At 50.8% G+C, this 24,350-nt stretch overlaps 1 protein-coding gene across 5 annotated transcripts in view; it reads right to left on the bottom strand.

Moving 5' to 3' along the window:
• The window catches only part of DNM2 (dynamin 2), a 114,252-nt gene that overhangs the window by 61,832 nt on the left and 28,070 nt on the right, over positions 1-24,350 (bottom strand). For all 5 annotated transcript variants that reach the window (XM_088479041.1, XM_088479039.1, XM_088479038.1 and 2 more), the window contains exons 4-8: positions 23,067-23,270; positions 16,393-16,491; positions 15,671-15,831; positions 14,589-14,731; positions 11,423-11,558 (exon numbers count right to left, since the gene is read on the bottom strand). In XM_088479041.1, the coding sequence (XP_088335167.1) occupies positions 11,423-11,558; positions 14,589-14,731; positions 15,671-15,831; positions 16,393-16,491; positions 23,067-23,270 (743 nt within the window). The remainder of the gene's footprint in view (positions 1-11,422; positions 11,559-14,588; positions 14,732-15,670; positions 15,832-16,392; positions 16,492-23,066; positions 23,271-24,350) is intronic.

Raw genomic sequence — 24,350 nt, forward strand, 5'->3', positions numbered from 1 at the left:
AGCCAACGGGCTAACGTTTGCTTGTTGGCAGGCCAACCCCTCTTGTGAAAACCGAAGAGGACAAACAATGAATCAGACTTCCTAACCGAAGCAGAGCGGTCCACGTAGATTCTAAGTGCCCGGACTACATCTAAGGAAGCCTCACCAGCTGAAAGATCAGGTGACTTTGAGACCACTGTGGGCAAAAATTCAGGATGAGTGCGGAGCACCGCTCTGTCCTGGTGAAAAATCAGAAAAGGGGGGAGACAGGAAAGCGCCCCCAACTCGGACACCATCCTGGCAGAAGCAATCGCCAGGAGAAAAACGGTCTTGAACGTCAGCCACTTGAGGTCCACCGACTCAAGAAGCTCAAAAGGAGGACCCTGCAAGACCCGTAGCACCACCGCCAAGTCCCAAGGAGCCACAGGAGGCACGAAGGGAGGCTGGATCCTGAGAACACCCTGGAAAAAGGTGTGAACATCCGGTAGTGTAGCAATCAGTCGCTGAAACCACACGGACAAAGCAGACACATGAACCTTCAGAGAGGCCAGGCGTAAGCCGAGGTCCAAACCCGAATGAAGGAACTCCAAGATTCTGGAAACCCGGAACACCTGAGGGTCATAGTTTCTGGATTCACACCACTGAAAATAAGTGCGCCATTCCCTATGGTAAATCCGTGCGGAAGCAGGCTTGCGTGCCCTAAGCATGGTACCAATGACCGAACTGGAGAAACCCCTAGACTTCAAGACAGCTGTCTCAAGAGCCACGCCGTCAAAGACAGCCGACCCAGATCCGGGTAAAGGCAGTGCCCCTGAGACAACAGGTCCCGACGCTGAGGGAGAAGGTACGGAGCGTCGATGGAGAGGCACCTCAGATCGGAGTACCAAGGACGTCTGGGCCACGCCGGAACTACCAGCACGAACGTGCCGCTGTCCTGCTTGAATTTCTGCAGAACCCGAGGAAGTAGGGATATTGGAGGAAACAGATACGCCAGGTGAAACGTCCATTTCACCGACAGTGCGTCTACCAGACTGGCGCCTGCGTCTCTTGTCCTTGACTTGTGATTGTGACGGGAGGCCATCAAATCCAGCTCCGGCAGCCCCCACCTGTCCACGAGTAGCTGAAACACCTCTGGGTGAAGCGACCATTCCCCGAGATGCACGTCGTGACGGCTGAGGAAGTCCGCCTCCCAATTGAGGACTCCGGGAATGAAGACTGCTGAGATCGCTGGAATGTGACACTCCGCCCAAGCAAGGATGCAAGACACCTCCAACATCGCTGCCCGACTGCGAGTTCCTCCTTGGTGGTTGATATATGCCACCGTGGTGGAGTTGTCGCACTGCACCTGAACCGCCCTTCCGTAAAGAACGGGACCGGACGACTGCAGGGGCCCTGTATATTGCCCGCAGTTCCAGAATGTTGATGGGAAGAAGAGCTTCTTCAGCAGACCAACGACCCTGAAGTGACAACGAGCCGGTCACTGCCCCCCAACCCCGAAGACTGGCATCCGTCGTGAGCAGGACCCAGTCCGGGATCCAAAAGGGGCGCCCCTCGACCAGATGAACTGTCTGAAGCCACCAAGCCAAAGACTGCCGAACCTCCGGGGACAACACCAGCATCTGAGAGCGGATCCGGTGAGGTAACCCGTTCCATTCCGATAGAATCAGCCCCTGCAGGGGCCGGGAATGGAACTGGGCAAATTCCACCATGTCGAATGTCGACACCATGGAGCCCAGAACTCTCATAGCTGAATGGACCGACAGGCGGCAACTGCTCAGGCAACTGTGTATCCGCAGCTGCAGGGAGGAGACCTTCTCCGGGGTCAGGAAGATCCTTTGCTGACGAGAATCCAGCAGGGCTCCCAAATGAACCATCCGCTGAGATGGAATCAGGGAGGACTTTTTCCAATTTATCAGCCACCCGTGAGCTTGCAGGCAAGCGATCGTCAGGTGGAGATGTTGAAGCAGTACCTCCGGGGAGCTCGCCAGCAACAGGAGGTCGTCCAGATACAGCAGCAGCCGTACATTCTGGTTCCGAAGATGTGCAGCCATGACCGCCATAATCTTCGTGAACACCCTCGGTGCCATGGAGAGACCAAAGGGTAGCGCCCGGAACTGATAGTGGTGTTGAAGGATAGCGAACCTCATACCTCTGGTGCGAAGGTGCTATCGGAACATGGAGGTAGGCGTCCTGGATATCCGGAGACACCATGTAATCCCCTAGTTCCATCGCCAGAATGATGGAACTTAACATTTCCATCCTGAACTTGGGAACTCTGAGGAATTTGTTCAGACACTTCAAGTTGAGGATAGGGCGATGAGAACCATTGGGTTTCTGCACCAGAAACAGAGAATAGTACCCCGTCCCTCGTTGTAATTGAGGAACGGGAACAATGACCCCTGCTTTCAGCAAGGATTCTATAGCTACCTGAATCTGTAAGGTCTTGGTCGTATCCTGAGAAGGACTCATGCAGAAAAACTGGCGGGGCGGTCTGTGCCGAAAAGACAGGGCGTACCCCTGGGAGACCACTTCTCGAACCCAGGCATCCGTGGTGGTATCGTGCCAGCACTGGGCAAACAGAAGAAGTCGGCCTCCCACTCTGGGGTCCCCCAGAGGGAGGCCAGCCCCATCAGCCAGAGGGTTTATCCTCCTGCTTGGAAGAAGGGCGCCTGGCACTCCAGGCCTGCTTCTTGGGCTTAGAAGCGGCCTTGGTCGCCGACTGCCTCGGGAAGGACTGATCTTTTGCCTTGCCCTGAACCCGAAAAGACCAAAAGGCAGAGCTCCGTACCTTGGAAGGTGCAGAAGCCGAAGGGAGGAAGGCTGCCTCAGACTTAGCCAGCGTATCCACAATTTTGTCCAAGTCTGGACCAAAAAGCAACTCCCCATTAAAAGGTAAGGCTTCCAGGCCCTTTTTGGAGTCCGAAGTCCGCTCTCCAAGACCTCAGCCACAAGGACCGACGCGCCGACACAGCTGCAGCCGACACCCGAGAGGTCAGCAGGCTCGCATCTAACGAAGCTTTCCCAATGTAGGAAGCTGCATCCCTCATTTGTCCTATCAACGCTCTCTGGATCTCCGGAGCATCTTCCGTAAAGGTATCCTCCAAAGCGTTGGCCCAACTCTCGATGGCCTTAGCCACCCAAGAGATGGCCATGGACGGACGGGCCACCGCCCCCCGAGAGAGAGTAGAGACACTTTCCTGTCCGTGGGATCTTTCAGGGAGGAGATCGACGGCAAAGGCAGCGTAGCGCTTTTAATTAGGCGGAGTTTCCCACTTCCTGCAATGAGCCACAGGAAACAGATAGGTTGAAGCCAACCGTTTCTGCGGTTGGAATCTCTTGCTGGGCAACTGCCAGGCCCCTGCCATATGATCCGTTAACTGGTCAGACAGGGGAAAAACCGTCAAAGTTACCTTGGCCTTTTTAAAGTTAGGGTATTTTGACGTGGGAGCCGGCGCATCCTCCTCAATATGAAGGATGGCCCACGCCGCCCTAACCAATGCCGGCACATTAATGGAGGACTTAGCCTCCACCTCCTGGGCCCCGGCATCCGAGTCAGAGTCTTCATGGATCTCCCAGTCATCCGAAGACACGTCCGCCAGTGAAGCCGGAACGGGTCGCTTGGACGCCCGTGGGGGCAAATCACTGTGCAACATAGATTGAAAGGCCGATGACGAAGCCGCCAGGCTCTGAACAGAGCTGGAGAGGACATCCACCCAGGGAGGGGGCACCGTTTTAGGATACCCCTGAAACGGCACCATCGACTGCTGCGGCACCGTGGAAGATTGCACAAAAACAGGCAAACCCGCATAAGGACCCACAGTCTGAGACCCGGGAGGAGACTGCACCAGACGCGTCACACCTGGGGAACGGGGGAGGGTAGGCTGGGGCAACGCCCTAGAAGGGGCCGCAGTCGGGACCACAAGCCGGTCCGCTATCGACGCCAGCACTTGCGTAAACATCGCCCACGGAGGATCCTGCGCCACCGGGGGTTTAGAGGGACCAGGCACCAGCTGGCAACGCCCGCACAGACCGTCCTGAGACAAATCTGCCCCGTCAACCCCTGCCGAACAGCGTCGGCAGGAAAACAACACAGGAGCCTCGGAGCGCTCATTCTCATCAGACATGACACAAACTTTTTGCAATAAACGTGCATCACCGAAACGAGGTAAGGCGTATAACACCCACGCACTCCCAAGTATGCAACACAAACAGCCCACAATCTGGTACTGAGTAGCACACCGTAGTATGTGACGGACCTCACAAATACCTTGATCTATATAATATGAGATATGGTAAGAACTTACCATTGTTATCTCTATTTCTACAAAGTCCATAGGGTTCCACAGGATACCTTGGGGTATAGGTGTGACGTCAGTCATCGGGCACCACAGAGTTAAGCTTTCAGCCTCCCAGGATGCACTGGGTCCCCCTCCTATACCCCACCCCCGAGCCAAGGCACCTCAGTTAGTTACCAAGCCATAGGCCGGAGGAGGAGAAGGAAGAGAGAGAAAAAAGATCTGGACACACACAAGAATCACACTCTCACCAGAGGGAGACGGAAAAAAACGGTGACCAGAGCAAAGCCCATCTGCAGCACAGGTGCGATAGGGCGGGAGTCCTGTGGAACCCTATGGACTTCGTAGAAATAGAGATAACAAGGGTAAGTTCTTACCATATCTCATATTTTCTACTTCAGGGTCCATAGGGTATCCACAGGATACCTTGGGGATGTCCCAAAGCAGTATCCTTTAAGGGTGGGGAAGCTCCTGTGCAGAAAGGAGAATCCGCCGCCTGAAGGAAGCATCCTGAGAGGCGAAGGTGTCAAACCTGTAATACCTCACGAAGGTATGGACAGAGGACCACGTAGCAGCCTTGCAGATCTGGACTGCAGAGGCACCACGACGAGCTGCTCACGAAGGACCCACAGACCTAGTGGAATGAGCCTTCAGAGAAGGAGGAACCGGTAGGCCTTCAAGAAGATAAGCTTCAGAAATAGCCATATGGATCCAGGCTGCCAAAGTTTGCTTTGAGGCAGGCCAACCCTTTTTACGGAAGCCATAAAGGACAAACAAAGCGTCCGACTTCCTAAACGAAGAAGTGCGGTCAACATAAGTCCTTAAGGCCCGCACAACATCCAAAGAGGCCTCACCCACGGAAAGACCCGGTGAGTTAAAGGCCGGAACAACGATTTCCTCGTTAACATGAAACTGGGAAACAACTTTGGGAAGAAACTCGGGCCGAGTGCGGAGTACTGCCCTGTTCCCATGAAAAACCAAGAAAGGGGGTCAACAAGAAAGAGCCCCTAAATCAGAAACACGTCTGGCCGAAGCAATAGCCAGAAGGAAAACAGTCTTAGCTGTCAGCCATTTAAGATCCACTGAGCCCAGTGGTTCAAACGGCGGTCCTTGGAGAGCCCTCAGGACCACAGCCAAATCCCAAGGCGCCACAGGTGGAACAAAGGGCGGCTGAATGCGGAGAACACCTTGCATAAAGGTGCGCACATCCGGGATTGTAGCAATCCTACGGTGAAACCAGACAGACAGGGCCGAAACCTGTACCTTCAAGGAAGCAAGGCGAAGCCCATGATCTAGTCCCGCTTGTAGGAAGGCGAGTATCCGAGACAGACGAAACTCCCGCGGTGCATAACCTCTCGGTCGACACCACTGGAAGAATATATGCCACACGCGATGGTATATCCTCGCGGAAGACGGTTTCCGAGCTCGCAACATGGTACACACTACCGAGCTGGAAAACCCCCGGTACCTCAGCATGGCCGTTCTCAACAGCCACGCCGTCAAAGACAGCCGAGTCAGGTCCGGGTGAAGGCAAGGACCCTGAGACAGAAGGTCCGGTCGTAGCGGCAACTGCAGAGGACTGTCCACGGACAGACCCTGAAGGTCTGAGAACCAGTGCCGTCTGAGCCACGCGGGAGCTATCAACAGGAGCGTCCCTCCTTCCTGTTTGAATTTCCGGATTACCCGTGGAAGAAGGGAGACCGGAGGGAACAGGTATACGAACCGGAACGTCCACCGGACGGACAGAGCATCCACCAGAGACGCCCCTTCGTCTCTTGTGCGAGACCCGTACACCGGCAACTTCTTGTTGTGCCGGGACGCCATGAGGTCGATCTCTGGAAGACCCCATCTGTCCACCAGCAGTTGAAAAACGTCCGGGTGCAGGGACCATTCCCCCGGATGAACGTCCTGGTGACTTAGAAAGTCCGCCTCCCAATTTAGCACTCCCGGGATGAAGACCGCTGATATGGCCGGAAGATTGCGCTCCGCCCATACCAGGATCCGAGAGACCTCCACGAGAGCCACCCGACTTCGGGTTCCTCCTTGCCTGTTTATGTAGGCCACGGTGGTAGCGTTGTCCGACTGGACCTGTACCGGGCGACCCTGGAGAACCCGATGTGCCTGCTGGAGAGCATTGAAGACCGCACGGAGTTCCAAGATACTGATTGGAATCTCCGCTTCTGTCGGCGTCCACCTGCCCTGGAACAAGTGTGGACCCGAAACTGCTCCCCAGCCCCGAAGACTGGCGTCCGTTGTCAACAGGACCCAATTTGGAACCCAGAACGGACGTACCCCGCTGAGATGGGTCGTCTGTAACCACCAGGCAAGGGACAGGCGAACCTCCGGGGTGAGCACAATTGTCTGGGACTTCAGAGACTGCGGCAGCCCGTTCCACTTGGACAGAATCAGGTGCTGCAGAGGTCTGGAGTGAAACTGGGCATATTCCACCATGTCGAACACAGACACCATGGAGCCCAGTAACCTCATCGCCGAGTGTAGAGACACCCGGCGACTGAGCAGACAACTGCGCACCCTCGACTGTAAAGCAGAGATCTTTTCCTCCGTCACGAAGATCCTCTGCTGTTCCGAGTCCAATAAGGCTCCGAGGTGCAGAATCCTCCGAGACGGGATTAGAGTGGACTTCTGCCAGTTGATTATCCAGCCGTGCCGTTGCAGTGGCGCAATGGTCAGGCCCAAGTGGCGTAGAAGGAGCGCTGGAGATCCTGCCACCAATAAAAGGTCGTCCAAGTACGGCAACATGCGGACTCCCGGCAGCCGCAGAGAAGCCGCCATGACCGCCATCACCTTGGTGAAAACACGTGGTGCTGTCGCCAGGCCAAAAGGTAACGCCCGAAACTGGAAGTGGTCGCTGCGGATTGCAAACCTGAGGAACTGTTGATGGCGCAAAAGAATAGGGACATGCAGGTAAGCGTCCTGTATGTCCAATGACACCATGTAGTCCCCAGGTTCCAGCGCCAGAATGATGGACCGTAGGGTCTCCATCCGAAACTTCGGTACCCGCAAAGACTTGTTGAGTGCTTTGAGGTTGAGAATCGGACGATACGACCCATTGGGTTTCTGTACCAAAAAAAGATTTGAATAGAAACCCTGGCCCCTCTGGGAGAATGGAACAGGCACTATAACTCCAGCCTGGAGCATAGTGTGCAATACCTTCCGCAGCTCCGTAGCCTTGTTCCGGTCTGATGGTAGACCCGTGGTGAAGAATGGAGCCGGGGGTCTGTGCCGGAAGGAGAGGGCGTACCCGTGGGAAACCACCTCGAGAACCCAAGTGTCTGTCGTAGTGACCGACAAACACTGGGCGAACTGCAGCAGGCGGCCTCCCACTTTGGGATCCCCCAAAGGGAGGCCCGGACCGTCAGGCCGCAGGCTTGTCATCTGGCTTGGGGGTCGGACGTCTGGTACTCCATGCCTGCTTCCGGGGCTTGGCCGATTTCTTAGGGCCAGCCTGTCGAGGAAAAGACTGTGGTTTGGGCCTGCCCTGGGCCCTAGATGACCGAAAGGACGATGGTCCAGAACCAGAAGGAGCAGCGGCCGACGGGAGACAAGCCGATCTGGCTGCCGCCAGCGTGGCCACAATCTTATCCAGATCCGGACCGAAGAGAACTTCTCCGGTAAACGGCAACGCCTCCAGACCCCTTTTGGAATCTGCGTCCGCCTTCCAGGATTGCAGCCACAAGGTGCGACGAGCAGCCACCGCTGCTGAAGAAATTCTAGACACCAGAGTACTAATGTCCAAGGCCGCCTCGTTGATATAAGTGGCCAAATCACGGAGATTACCAATCAACTCCGCCTGTTCGGCCGGACAGTCGGAATCAAAAGATGCCTCTAATGAATCCGCCCAGCGCTCCATCGCTCTGGCAACCCAGCAAATGGCCATAGCCGGTCGTGCTGCCCCCCCCGCAAGGGAATAAGCGGACTTCAGGCAGATCTCCACCTTGCGGTCCGTAGCATCCTTAAGGGAGGACATGGATGGCATCGGCAATGTGGCACTACGGACAAGACGGGTCACGTGAGAATCCACCTGTGGAGGAGATTCCCACTTTGCAAAATAATTATCCGCGAACGGATGAGCCACCGCCAGGCGCCTCTGCGGCTGGTATCTTTTGCCAGGCTGGGGGAACTTCGTCCTCAATCACCAAGGCTGTGCGGACTGCCCGAATAAGTCCAGGAATATATACCTTGGACTTAGCGTCAGCGTCCTTAGTATGGAGAGGTTCCTGATCGTAAGGATCCAGAATCTCCCCATCATCAGACGTCCCCTAGTCATCCTCATAAGGAGCCGACAGAGACGCCACCAGCCGTTTATGTGGCCGGATCACAGACTTCCCTTGCAACACATCCGACAAGTGCTGTACAGAACTCGTCAGGGAGTTAACCCACGCCGGCTCCTGAGAAACCGGGAGCGGGGAAATAGGGAGACTGTGGGGTACCACCAATTGTCGTGGGAAACCATGCATGGGTGACGACACCACTGACTGCTGGGACAAACCCATCGGTGTAAACGCGGGTTGCGGAGCTAACTGGCCCACCAAGGTTGTAAGCGCCTGAGCGAAACAAGCCCAGTGCGGCTCCTGTACCGGTGCTGTAACCGTAAGAGGCCGCGCCATAGACAAACACTGCCGGCAGAGGCCCTCCGCGCTACCCTCCCCCTCCGCTAACGGTACTTTACACGTAGTACACTGTAGCCGGAGAGGAAAATCACTTTCAGACATGATGGCACCAAGTATGTGACCCCTCTCACCAATTATATATCAAATAGGCGAGAGACCACCCTGCAGCACCGCACGCGCTTAGAAGAAAGAACAGGGATAGTAATAAAGCTGACAGTTTAGAAGAAAAGTTACAGGCAGCAGCGCTAGCACAGTCACATACAATGCAAAGAAATATCAATTCCTGCACTAACAGCGCTGATCAACTAACTACGCAGACACAGGGCCTGGTAGGACACAGCGCAGCATACACAGACCTGACCCAAATCGGAGAAGAGGTATGCGGGGGGACCCAGACCACGATGCTTCCGTCCAGGCTTCCAGCAGCGTTCACCATGCGTTCAGAGGAAAATGGCCGCCGAGGAGCAGAGAGGATGCTGGCCTGGGGGAGGAGTGCTGCCACAGGACCAGTCTGCAGCGTGCAGAGAGGGCTGTGTGCAGCGGGGGAGGCGCCGGCTGTGAGACAGGGAAGGCGCGCTCCCCTGGCATGCATTTAACCCCTGGGATGCCGCAGCGCTACCGCTCTGCTGCGGTCCACTGTCCCAGGGGGTAGTTGAAGCGCAGGTTGGTCGCCTGGCTCCACGCTGCAGCCAGTCCCCAGGGAGCCCCCTGCCTGGGGACTCAGGACCATGTGATCAGCGGGGACCCACCGCGGGACCCCGCTGCTTACCTCTGTCCCCCTTGAATCCGGCCATGGTCCGGAACATCTGGGGTCACCGCTAGCTGTGACCCCAGATGCTCACCAGCATCCCCGGATCGGTATCGGCGTTCTGGTACCGGCGGGGGTGTAGGGAAGACAGCATGGACGTCAGGACTGACTGTCCATGCTGTACATCCAGATGTGTAGCCACAGCTGCATGCAGGAAAACTTCAGGGGCTCTTCTAGCCCCCACTCCGACAGGTGCACCCGACTCCAGCCGGGCACCAAACTAAACTGAGGTGCCTTGGCTCGGGGGCGGGGTATAGGAGGGGGACCTAGTGCATCCTGGGAGGCTGAAAGCTTAACTCTTTGGTGCCCGATGACTGACGTCACACCTATACCCCAAGGTATCCTGTGGATACCCTATGGACCCTGAAGTAGAAAAGTGAGGTACACAGAAAGAACACCCCTCCCCCACGCACCTGCGGGCCGTAGAAGGAAAGGGATAGGTAAAAAGCAGACAATAAGTAGAAAAAGCACAGACAGCAGCACTAGCAATAGTCACATACCATGCAGGAAGTTATACTCACTGCACCTTCAGCTACAATCAACCTCCCAGATTCAGTGTCTGGGAGGGCTATAGCACTGCGAACACTGTGCTGATCAGGGGTGAGGTACGCAGGGGGACCGGTCCACTGGAAGCCTGCCTGGGAGCTCTGCGTTGCTGCCTGGGAAGATGGCCGCCGGAGAGCTCTGAGGAGGAGTGGCCGAGAGAGCACAGCCCAGCGACGCCAGCACGCTTGAGAGAAGGCGCGCTGGGCTGAGGGGAGGAGCCGCTCAAGCAGGGAAGGCTGCTAGTAATGGAACCCCAGGGACGCCGTGTCCCTGCCGGCCTTACACCCTGGTGGTCCAGCAGACACGCAGGGTATTCGACAGAGGGGGGAGCCCGCCACCGCTACTAGCGCGGCCGGTCTGTCCCCAGAGACCGGCGGCATAAAGACTGCATAACTTCCCCCGCGCGCAGCGCGAAGCGCTGCACGCGGCTTACCTGGCCCCTTGTGTCCGGCAGCAGTCTGTGGGAGGTCCCGGAGCCACGCTAGCACTAACTCCGGGGTCCCGCTGCAATCCCCGGATCAGTACCGGCGTCGCAGCGCCAGCGGGGCTGTAGGAGCGTCGGCGTAGACGTCCAGATGGACAGTCTGATGCTGCCGCTCTGAAGAGTAAAAAATAAAATAATAAAATCTGCCATCTTCTTTAAAAATAAAGCTTAGGGGCTGCTTATGCAGCCCCACCGCGCCAGGGTGACCCGACTCCGGCCGGGCACCAACTAAAACTGAGGTGCCTGTGGCTCGGGAACGGGGTATAGAGGAGGACGGACCCAAGTGCATCCTGGGAGCAGCAAAGCTTTAACTGCGTGGTGCCCGTGGATACAGATCCAGCTATACCCCAAGGTCAACCCTGTGGACCCCCTATGGACCCTGAAGTAGAAACATATTTGCTGAGCGACACTGGGAGGCCCAGACTAAAAGTACTACTCTGACATATTCTGTATGGGGGAATTTCTATGACAACTCTGGGCTGGTCATTAATAACTATGAATAACAATATGGAGAAAGATGGGGAAAATAAAACAGGTCAAAGTCATTAAGGCTTAAGCCCTTTCTGAACCATCATTGAAAACAGCTGCAGCCAGCGACAGAGCTTATTTGGATAGGGCTAGAGGATATTTAGAAGACATTGTGTATACAGAGTTATTACATCAGGAATAAGAAGATTACCTTTACAAGCTCAAAGGGGAAGCGCTCATGAAAGATGCGGTTTATCCTGGCCCCTCCGGACAGCTCCAGCGTATCCACCTGATCCCCAGATCCTTCGATCCGCTTCTCAAAGTCCACTCCAAGCTGTTGGACCATCCTGCAAGAGGAGCGAGGTGATAAAGTGGATCTGTCACCTACACACAAGGGGGTCTGCCGATTTGTGAGCCGATGTGATATCCATGAGAATGTCGTGTTTCAGTTCATCGGCAAGAGAACATCAATGAGGCTCTGTGCCTCATGTCTCAGTGATAAATAACTAGATATCCCCTCCTCGTGCCTCCTTCATTAAATAACTAGATTTGTTCAAAAGGAGCGATTGTATTATTGGGCTACAGGGACAGGAGGGGAACTGAGAAGGACCTTGTGGGGGATAACAGAATGTATCCCCCACAAAATGCTTTTGTAATTCATCCTATTTAAGAGGGTATCCAGTCAGATAATGTTAACATGGACGTTATATCAACATTACATAATGCTGATATGGTCACAATGTCAACAGTACATTTTAGTGCCATATGTAGGGTAGGATTAAGGTTTAAATAGTGGAAAAATTATGGACGAACATCATCATTCCTGGACAAAAGTCCAGGAATGATGATGTTCGTCCGTGCAAGATGACGTTTTGCCTCTTTCTGAGTTCCGTTTTTTTGGAGGGAAAAATCCGAACTCCACGTGCAAACTCGAACCTATCCGAGCCTGCACATCCCTAGGCTGAATGTACACCGCTGACATAACGACAATGTCGACAGAACATACCACACATAGGGAAGCCAATCCCGGGATCCCATTATTTAGCCCCAAAAAGTCTTGGGACTTTAATCCCGGGATTGGAGGGTTCAGTCCAAGTAATTCGGGTTATTTAACAGTGGGTGCAGCGTCCTCATCAGCAGCACAGTCTCTGAAGTCCTAGCTAATTACTCCTGGCCTGTGACATGACATATGAACGGCTATGCTGCTGCGTGATATCATAGGTCACATAGCCGCATGCCTGTCCATCAATCCAGCCCCCACAGAGTGCACTGCACTCTTATAATCTGCACAGAGAGACTCCGTGCACTGTAGACAACTGTCACAGTACTACTAGTGAAGGACGTGGCGGCCGAGACTGGCGAGGGAGGGAGTGACTGGGAGGCAGAGCTCCTCTGCTTCCACTGTGTGATTCGACGTCTCTGGCTTTGCAAGTTGAAGTGACACAGTGAGACGTCTGACAGGCAAGGTTAGGGTCATTCTTCAGTCGGGGGCTGGGGCAATGAATCACGAATGTGGTTTTTTTTCCCTGTAGTGAAAATGCATGTGGGATTTATTTGGTCCTGCGGGGGAAAATGGGAGCAATTCAATTATTTGGGGAATGTTATATTGGGAACATGTTGATCTGCTCTGATACTGTCCCCCTGCAGTCAGTGTATGTCAGTCAGTTACAGCTACTTCAGTAGGCCGGATTTCAATCCCGGGATTGAGATTTTTTTCAATCCTGAATCCAGCGATTACAAAAATGGGCCGGGATTGGCTTCCTTAACCACACCCTTTAAGAGTTATTAGTATTCATTGCCTAGTGTCTGTACCTGGTGCCTGTTATATAATCATCTGCTAAATATACATAAAAATCATTGTCTGAGGCCGCATGTACATTGGCAAGGATCGGTCTGTGGACCTTTAGTCATTACTCCACTCTAATCAAAGTGCACTGTTTATGGGTTTCCTGGGTTTAACTCCTTGTTATTTATGGCAGGCGCTGGGCTGTAGTAGTGTCACCTGGACAGGAATTTATTAGGAATAACAGGTCTAGCTGGTAGTGTAGTATATATGTCTATGTAGCCTGTAATTACAGTCTGACCAGGCTCCTGTAGTGGTCACAGGTTTGGACAGGGTTGCTGCTGGACTCTCTGCTCTATCCCTACTCATTATACTGGCCGTCTACTACCTTGTCCTCCCCATCAACATTTAACTATCTCGCAGCAACCCATCCCTTATATTTAACACTCTACTTCTCACCTTACTCTTGACAAAAGGCCCGATTCAGAGAGGTTGAATTGCAAAGCAGTACACAAGTGTCTGTGCACTTCCATCTAATATTCAAATGCACCAGGAGGTGTCTGTAGGAAACACCTCCATCGCTGGTAAATTTCGATACCTTCATGCCCAATTTGTGAATGATCAATGAGCGATTGAACGATAACGATGTCGTTATCGCTCATTTTAATCGCCTAGTGGATACGCGGCTTTACACTACAGACTGTATGTAGGAGAGTAAGAAACAGCTACCCTTACACTACACACTGTATGTAGGAGAGTAAGAGACAGCTACCCTTACTCTCCTACATACAGTGTGTAGTGTAAGAGACAGCTACCCTTACTCTCCTACATACAGTGTGTAGTGTAAGAGACAGCTACCCTTACACTACACACTGTATGTAGAAGAGTAAGAGACCACTATCCTTACAATACACACTGTACGTAGAAGAGAAAGAGACCACTACCCTTACACTACACACTGTATGTAGAAAAGTAAGAGACCACTACCCTTACAATACACACTGTATGTAGGAGAGTAAGAGACCGCTACCCTTACACTACACACTGTATGTAGGAGTGTAAGAGACCACTACCCTTACTCTTCTACATACAGTGTGTATTGTAAGGGTAGCGGTCTCTTACTCTTCTACATACAGTGTGTAGTGTAAGGGTAGCGGTCTCTTACTCTTCTACATACAGTGTGTAGTGTAAGGGTAGTGGTCTCTTACAATACACACTGTATGTAGAAGAGTAAGAGACCGCTACCCTTACAATACACACTGTATGTAGGAGAGTAAGGGTAGTGGTCTCTTACTCTTCTACATACAGTGTGTAGTGTAAGAGACCACTACCCGTACAATACACACTGTATGTAGAAGAGTAAGAGACAGCTACCCTTACAATACACACTGTATGTAGGAGAGGAAGAGACTGCTACCCTTACACTACACACTGTATGTAGGAGAGTAAGAGACAGCTACCCTTACAATACACACTGTATGTAGGAGAGTAAGAGACCGCTACCCTTACACTACAGAACACATTTATATATACCCAGTTAGCCATACAGTGTTAGTTTGTGTGGGGATAGGGGGGTGTGGTACTAGTCACTTACTGGAGAAGCGCTTTGGTTTTCCTTGTGGGATCATCAGGCCGGAAGTTTTTGTACTCTTCAACCTCCTTTTCCAGGGACAGCACCTGGCTCTGCAGCTTACTCCTCAGTGCAGGCAGGGTCTCCCGGATGTGATTTGTGAGTTGCTAAAGAATGAAGAGGGAGAATGTTTAACGCTTAATCAGCTGTAACAGGTCTTATTAGGCAGGTCTGGACTGGGTTTCTGGAGACTCTTGCATTTGGCTGCTCTGATTATTGTATCGTGGGCCCGGCTGGACGTTAAACTTTACCAATATCTTCGTTTTATGATTTGCTGTATGGTCATGTTTGAATAACAGGCCACAGGCTGCCTCCAAGTCAGTCTGCTTGTAGGTTTATAGCAGTCAATGATGCGCTGGGGGAGGTATGTGACATAATACCTCTAAGCAAAGACAAGGCCATCAGCATGGAAGCAGGACAAACCCAAGCACCGTGTGGTACCAATACCACAGTCAGCTCCAGGAAAACAGTGCAGCTGCTACTCCGGTGAAAGATGTTATGTAACTGAATTCACACCCTCAGGATAGAACTGGTGAACATGATTACTCACTTTATATACTGATGTAACCAATTGTATACTACTACCATAACTACTGAAGCATACAAAGATAATGGCACAGTTGGGCTTAATACAGAATGCAGTGCTGGGCACTACTAGACGATTAATAGGCAGTATTGTGGACGACACTGAGGGCACCGTTCGGTACTGCTGCCCAGCACTGCATTATTAGGAATCATTTTCTGGGCACCGCTTTGGACACATATGGGCAGATGTGGCTTGTGTGCCAGGGATGTCCTTCCTTGCAGGCGCCAGTGCCAACGTAAATAAGCCATGTTCCCTGTACGGATAATACCAGCAAGCGTGCGCTATGTAAAGGATATTCTCCTAGACTTTCCTTTAAATCTAAAAACGTTTGTTTTACTTTGGTGAGCGTTAACCAGCAATCACGCAGTTACACAATGTACACAGCCCATCATATAAATAATCAGCAATGAGCCACTGTATTATTGAGAGCAGATCACACTGCATTATAGTCATCACCTACCTGGTTCAAGGCTTTCTGCAGGTGCGGAGTCCCCATTCTTTCTGCAATGTGCCGATACCCAGGATGCGAGAGGAAAAACTTTCTTTCTGCCGCAAGGGCGGCTCGGATATCCTTCTTGCCATCAATGTCCTTCTGACTTCTATTTACAACCCCAATATAGCCTGCACAAGAGAAGGGCACCTGGGTCGTGATCGGTTTGAAGGCACCGTACGGCTATATATGAAAATTAGACCTATATGATCACTGTGCTGGGCAAACACAATGCTGGAACATTTACTGAGTATTTTTAGATCTACAGTAATCATGAAGCATCAGCAGGGTAAGGACCAGTGAGAACCTGTCGCCTACAGCTGACATACCTTTTAAAAAGAGACCTGTGACAAAAAGTGTTATATTCAAATTTCTTTAGAAAGTGGCATATGGATGTGTCTGGCATTCATCACCTTCTCTGGTCCTGCTCTTAAACAATTATTGTGGTCAAATTCTGAATAGGAACCATTGAGATGTATTGATATAGTATATTTTATATGTCAAGTGTGTAATATCACCACAATCTATACATATAGGGGGAGCTAGTCCCTTTAATCGTATATGGTCAGACGAATAGTGGGCCAGCCCACAAAATGGCTGCCTCCACATATGCAGAAATGAAGCAATGAGTACACAGAGTTCCGGGCTGTGCGGCCCCTCCATACAATACATTGAAGTCCATAGGATATTACCTCTCCTTAACGGCAGCAGCTTGTTCTCCAGAATATCTCTGGCATCTGTGCCTTCGTCCATTAGGTCCAGCTTGGTTATTACACCAATAGTCCTCAAACCTAGAAGGAAGAAACATATACGTGAATACGATAACAAGGTGGCGTGACAAACAACCAAGACGAATTACTGGAGCAAATGTACCGCCATTACATTATTATATATATATATCGCTCATTATCTACCCGAGTCTGATTCAGAGGTGGACGCCATATCTGTCACGGCTGCGTTGTTGTACGCAGCGGTACTGAGTATTCATGCTAATGCCACAGCCGCTGTTATTTAAACAGAGATCCCCACTGGCTGTGTCTCTAATTCGCCGCATGGTACAAAGACGCACCATCGGTCGCACTATCGAACTTCTTAGCAACCCTATGACTTTAATGTGCAAAATGTGTGAAGGGGCCCAGCCTAGCCAAACTACAGTGTAAACTTAAAGCAAGCCAGCTTGTGTGCAGCAAATCAGTCATATTATAAAATATATATATATATATATATTAGGGGTGAGCGGGTTCGGATTTCTGAAATCCGAACCCCCCCGAGCCCCCCCGATCCGAGTCCGATCCGAGTCAGGCTCGACTTTTCCCGCCTGACTCGGATCTGACATCGAGGCAAAACGTCATCATCCCGCCTTCCGAGTCTCGCGGGTTTTGGATCCTATATAAGGTACCCGCGTCGGCGCCATTTTCTCACTCGGCTGTGGACAGTGAAGAGGGAGGGTGGGAGTTAGTGCTGTGTAGTGTAGTGTAGTGTAGTGCTGCTGTTGTCCACTACTTCAAAGTCCATAGGGGCTGGCTGTGTTGTGCTGTGCTGCTGTTGTTAATAGGGGCTGTGTCCACTACTTCAAAGTCCATAGGGGCTGGCTGGACTGTGTTGTGCAGTCAGTTCCAAAGTCCTGTGCAGTGTCCCAGTCCTAAAGGGGTGCTGTAGTGTTGTCCAGGGGGTGCTCTGTCCATCAGGGGTGCTCCCCCCAAGTGCTAAAAAAATAATATATTTTCTGTGTTTGTGAATTGTGTGCGCAGTAGCCGCACGTGCATCAACAAAGTAGTGCCAAGCGTGCGCCTGTGTCATAAGTAAAGGGCCGGCTGGCTTGACCGTTAAGGGTGCTGTAACCCCCGAAAGTACACTCCAGTCCAAACCAAAAAAAAAATTATTTTCTGTGTTTGTGAATTGTGTGCGCAGTAGCCGCACGTGCATCAACAAAGTAGTGCCAAGCGTGCGCCTGTGTCATAAGTAAAGGGCCGGCTGGCTTGACCGTTAAGGGTGCTGTAACCCCCGAAAGTACACTCCAGTCCAAACCTAAAAAAAAATTATTTTCTGTGTTTGTGAATTGTGTGCGCAGTAGCCGCACGTGCATCAACAAAGTAGTGCCAAGCGTGCGCCTGTGTCATAAGTAAAGGGCCGGCTGGCTTGACCGTTAAAGGGTGCTGTAACCCCCGAAAGTACACTCCAGTCCAAACCAAAAAAAAATTATTTTCTGTGTTTGTGAATTGTGTGCGCAGTAGCCGCACGTGCATCAACAAAGTAGTGCCAAGCGTGCGCCTGTGTCATAAGTAAAGGGCCGGCTGGCTTGACCGTTAAGGGTGCTGTAACCCCCGAAAGTACACTCCAGTCCAAACCAAAAAAAAAATTATTTTCTGTGTTTGTGAATTGTGTGCGCAGTAGCCGCACGTGCATCAACAAAGTAGTGCCAAGCGTGCGCCTGTGTCATAAGTAAAGGGCCGGCTGGCTTGACCGTTAAGGGTGCTGTAACCCCCGAAAGTACACTCCAGTCCAAACCTAAAAAAAAATTATTTTCTGTGTTTGTGAATTGTGTGCGCAGTAGCCGCACGTGCATCAACAAAGTAGTGCCAAGCGTGCGCCTGTGTCATAAGTAAAGGGCCGGCTGGCTTGACCGTTAAAGGGTGCTGTAACCCCCGAAAGTACACTCCAGTCCAAACCAAAAAAAAATTATTTTCTGTGTTTGTGAATTGTGTGCGCAGTAGCCGCACGTGCATCAACAAAGTAGTGCCAAGAGTGCGCCTGTGTCATAAGTAAAGGGCCGGCTGGCTTGACCGTTAAAGGGTGCTGTAACCCCCGAAAGTACACTCCAGTCCAAACCAAAAAAAAATTATTTTCTGTGTTTGTGAATTGTGTGCGCAGTAGCCGCACGTGCATCAACAAAGTAGTGCCAAGCGTGCGCCTGTGTCATAAGTAAAGGGCCGGCTGGCTTGACCGTTAAAGGGTGCTGTAACCCCTGAAAGTACACTCCAGTCCAAACCAAAAAAAAATTATTTTCTGTGTTTGTGAATTGTGTGCGCAGTAGCCGCACGTGCATCAACAAAGTAGTGCCAAGCGTGCGCCTGTGTCATAAGTAAAGGGCCGGCTGGCTTGACAGTTAAGGGTGCTGTAACCCCCGAAAGTACACTCCAGTCCAAACCAAAAAAAAAATTATTTTCTGTGTTTGTGAATTGTGTGCGCAGTAGCCGCACGTGCATCAACAAAGTAGTGCCAAGCGTGTGCCTGTGTCATAAGTAAAGGGCCGGCTGGCTTGACCGTTAAAGGGTGCTGTAACCCACAAAGTACACTCCAGTCCAAACCAAAAAAAAATTTATTTTCTGTGTTTAGCCGCACGTATATATCAAATCGATATAACATAAATGGAGGACCAAACTTTCTCCGATAAAAATAAAATAGAGAAAGATCAAGAACCACTTCCTCCTAGTGCTGAAGCTGCTGCCACTAGTCATGACATAGACGATAACATGCCATCAACGTCGTCTGCCAAGGCCGATGCCCAATGTCATAGTAGAGGGCACATACAATCCCAAATGGCAAAGTTCAGGAAAATGACCTTGAAAAAGACATTTAAATCAGCTGAAGAGAAACGTAAACTTGCCAATATGCCATTTACGACACGGAGTGGCAAGGAACGGCTAAGGTCGATCCCTAGTATGTTCATGACTAGTGGTTCAGCTTCACATGACGATGGAAGCACTCCTCCCACTAAAAAAATCAAAAGAGTTAAGCTGGCAAAAGCACAGCGAAGAACTGTGCTTTCTAAGAAGATATCACAAATCCCCAAAGAGAGTCCAAGTGTGGTGGTGGTTGCGATGCCTGACCTTCCCAGCACTGGACGGGAAGAGGTGGCTCTTTCCACCATTTGCACGCCCCCTGCAAGTGCTGAAAGGAGCACCCACAGTCCACTTGCTGATATGCAAATTGAAGATGTCACTGTTGAAGTACAACAGGATGAGGATACTGGTGTAGCTGGCGCTGAGGAGGAAGTTGGCGAGGAGGATTCTGATGGTGATGTGGTTTGTTTAAATCAGGCTCCGGGGGAGACAGTTGTTGTCCGTGGGATGAAAAAGCCCATCACGGTCATGCCTGGGCAGAAGACCAAACATTCCACCTCTTTGGTCTGGCAATATTTCTATCCAAATCCGGACAACAACTGTCTTGCCATATGTACCATATGTAAAGGTGAAATAAGTAGGGGTAGGGACGTCAACCACCTAGGAACATCCTCCCTTATACGGCACCTGCAGCGCGTTCATAAAAAGTTACTGTCAAGTTCAGAAACTTTGGCTCAGACCGTAAGCAGTCCAGGGACACCTAAATCCCGTTGTCCTGTTGTATCCAAGCGCCTGCAAACCACACCGTCAACTCCCTCCTCGTCAATTTCCTCCTTAGTCAGGATCGGAAGTAGTCCTGCAGGCCATATCACTGGCATGACTGACTCTCCTATCCGGGATTCCTCCGGAGGATCCTGCATTGCTACGCCTACTGCTGCCGCTGCTGCTGTTGCTGCTGCTGGGAGTCGTTCATCATCCCAGAGAGGAAGTAGGAACACCACTACTTTTACTAAACAATTGACCCTCCAACAGTCCTTAGCAAGGAGGATGAAGTACGACAGCAGTCATCCTGAAGCAAAACGTATAACTGAGGCCTTGACTGCTATGTTGGTGTTAGACGTGCGTCCGGTATCCGCCATTAGTGCAGTGGGATTTAGACAATTGATGGAGGTAGTGTGTCCCCGGTTCCAAATCCCGTCTAGATTCCACTTCACTAGGCAGGCGATACCGAGACTGTACAGAAACGTCAGAAAAAGTGTCCTCAGTGTCCTGAAAAATGCCGTTGTACACAATGTCCACTTAACCACGGACATGTGGACAAGTGGAACAGGGCAGACTAAGGACTATATGACTGTGACAGCCCACTGGGTAGATGTATCACCTTACGCAGCAACAGCAGCAGCGTCACCAGTAGCAGCATCTCAGAAACGCCAGCTCGTTACAAGGCAGGCTACGCTGTGTATCACCGGTTTCAGTAAGAGGCACACCGCCGACAACCTCTTAGAGAAACTGAGGGAAATCATCGCCCAGTGGCTTACCCCACTTAGACTCTCCTGGGGATTTGTGATATCTGACAACGCCACCAATATTGTGCGGGCATTACATCTGGGCAAATTCCAGCACGTCCCATGTTTTGCTCACACAATAAACTTGGTGGTGCAGAATTTTCTGAAAAGCGACAGGGGCGTGCAGGAGACGCTTTGGGTGGCCCGAAAAATTTCTGGCCACTTTCGCCATTCAGCGACTGCGTGCCGAAGACTGGAGCGCCAGCAAACACTCTTGAACCTGCCCCGCCATCACCTGAAGCAAGAGGTTGTGACGCGGTGGAACTCAACCCTCTATATGCTTCAGAGGATGGAGGAGCAGCAAAAGGCCATACAAGCCTATACATCCACCTATGACATAGGCAAAGGAGGGGGTATGCACCTGACTCAAGCGCAGTGGAGAATGATTTCCGTGTTGTGCAAGGTTCTTCAGCCCTTCGAACTTGCCACACGTGAAGTCAGTTCAGACACTGCCAGCTTGAGTCAGGTCATTCCCCTCATCAGGCTTTTGCAGAAGCAGCTGGAGAAAGTGAAGGAGGAGCTAAGACGGAGCGATTCCGCTCGGCATGTGGGACTTGTGGATGAAGCCCTTCATTCGCTTTGCCAGGATTCCAGGGTGGTCAATCTGTTGAAATCAGACCACTACATTTTGGCCACCGTGCTCGATCCTAGGTTTAAAGCCTATGTGGTGTCTCTCTTTCCGGCCGACACAAGCCTGCAGAGGTGCAAAGACCTGCTGGTGAACACACTGTCAGCTGAAGCGGAACGTGACACGTCAACGGCTCCTTCTTCATTTTCTCCCGCAACTGGGGCTGCCAGGAAAAAACTTAGGTATCCTAAGCAACCCGCTGGCGGTGATGCAGGGCAGGCAGGACCAAGTTTGGACATCTGGTCCGGACTGAAGGACCTGGCAACAATTTCTGACATGTCTACTGTCACTGCATATGATACTGTCACCATTGACAGAATGGTGGAGGATTACATCGGTGACAGCATCCAAGTAGGCATGTCAGACAGTCCATACCTGTACTGGCAGGAAAAAGAGGCAATTTGGAGGCCCCTGTACAAACTGGCTCTATTTTACCTGAGTTGCCCCCCCTCCAGTGTGTACTCCGAAAGAGTGTTTAGTGCAGCCGGGAACCTTGTCAGCGAAAGGCGTAGGAGGTTGCTTCCACAGAATGTGGAGAAGATGATGTTCATCAAAATGAATTATCAGCTCTTCCAGGGAGACCAGCCTCCAGAAGGTACAGAGGGACCTGTGGTGGTGGATTCAAGTGGGGACGAGTTAATACTTTGTGAGGATGAGGATGTACACACTGAAGAGGGTGAGGAATCGGTGGATGAGGAGGATGAGGATGACATCTTGCCTCCGTAGAGCCAGTTTGTGCAGGGACACATTAATTGCCAGCTTGTTTTGTGGGGGCCCAAACGAACCAATCATTTCAGCCACAGTTGTGTGGCAGACCCTGGCGCTGAAATGATTGATTTGTTAAAGTGTGCATGTCCTGTTTATACAACATAAGGGTGGGTGGGAGGGCCCAAGGACAATTCCATCTTGCACCTCTTTTTTTCTTTGCATTATGTACAGTTTGGGGCCTAGTTTTTCTAACTGCCATCCTGCCTGCCACTGCAGTGTCACTCCTAGATGGGTCACGTGTTTGTGCCGCCCACTCGTGTCGCTTAGCATAGTCATCCAGCTACCTCGGTGCAACCTTTTGGACATAAAAACACTATTGTGAGGTGTGAGGTGTTCAGAATAGACTGGAAATGAGTGGAAATTAAGGTTATTGAGGTTAATAATAGCATAGGAGCAGAAAAACCTACAAATTCTGTGATTTTAGCTGTTTTTATGCTTTTTTTCAAAAAAATACAGATCCAAAACACAAAACCCAGAACCCAAAACACGGAAGGGTGGTTTTGGCAAAACCAATCCAGATCCAAAACACGAAGAAAGATCCAGATCCAAAACCAAAACACGAAAAGTGGCCGGTGCACACCCCTAATATATATATATATATATATATATATATATATATATATATATATATATATATATACATACACACACACACACTAATTATATATATATATATATATATGCACACACACACATATATACATACACACACACACACTATAAATATTAGTTAGTAATGGACTGTAACCATAGCAATCAAAAGATGCTTGTTCTCATTTTCCGAATCACATTAGAAAAAGGACACTGAACAATAACTGTGATACACGGTGGCTTAGCCTCACCCTGTGGATCCACCTCCTTTGCCATTTTTAAGGCATCAGAATTTGCCAAGTCTGTATTGGCGGGCGTGACTGCCAGGATGAGGCAGCTGTCCCTAGTGATGAACTGCAGAATCATGTCCTTGATCTGGTACTCGATGTCCTGGGGTTGGTCACCGACTGGGACTTTGGTAATACCCGGAAGATCAATCAAAGTAAGGTTCAAAACTGAGTGGTGGAGAGAAAAGAAAAAAAAAAAAAGCATCATGCAGAAATTATTAGATAACATAACACATAACCAGCCGATAAAATTCTTACATGAGTACATTAATCTGGTTATTCCCTGATCTCCCCTTTGGGGTCCTGTGGCACTCAAGGGTGGGTTTAGGATTGTGTAATAATAATGCAATGTGCCCTCTGATTCTGTGATATAATGTAATCCGGTGACTGGAGATGAATGCACATATTTATGCCTTTCTCCGGGACTCATCTCTTCAGTCAACATTCTGATTCTCTGACAGTCAAGAGGTTCAACATAGATTTGTCCTCATATAAGAGTCCCTGCTACAACAATAGCTGGCACAGTCTCCAAGCATAACGTGCTGGACATGAATGACAGTGTGGTAGAGCATACAGTACAATGGGGCCTGATTCAGCGAAGAGCAAAGGTGCTAATATGCACACAATTGGGCGATTGTTGCAAACTGCGCATGCATCACAGTGCGCAAACTAGCCACTGCGATCGCAGTGACTGCGCAGACCCATCGCAGAGTGATTGACAGGAAATGTCGTTTGCTGGTGGTAAGGTGGGGGGTGGACCGAACGCAGGGGTGCCGAAGCGTTTGAATGCCTTGCATAAGCCTGAGGTCTCATAGTGTGCGATTAAGTTATCAATTCCTGAGTAAGGTCAGACCTTGAGCGAGTGTGTGTGAGGCTACGATGGTACCGATGTTTTTGCAGTCTTGCTAAACATTATGGATGTGTGTAAGGTAAGGTGGGCGACCTTATGTAGTGCCGCGGCAGCACTGCGATCGCAATGGATTATCATACTAATGCATAATCGCTATTGCATTCGCAGTTCCATTCCACAATGAATCAGGCCCATGGTTCCTGCCTAATGAGCAGGCAGTAATGCTCAATGCTGACAGCTATCAAGCACTGGCCCAGGAACACTCACATCTCTAGGACAGCAATTTAACATTGTTCTCTTTGCAAAAAAAAAAAAAAAAAAAAAAGACTCGCTTATAGGATTTCTTCGTCCAACAGAAAACCCTAATTAAGTATACACCCCCTGTGCGCCATACATAT

This window comes from Taudactylus pleione, unplaced genomic scaffold, assembly GCF_031769625.1.
Source record: "Taudactylus pleione unplaced genomic scaffold, aTauple2 ptg000226l, whole genome shotgun sequence".
Taxonomy (NCBI): domain Eukaryota; kingdom Metazoa; phylum Chordata; class Amphibia; order Anura; family Myobatrachidae; genus Taudactylus; species Taudactylus pleione.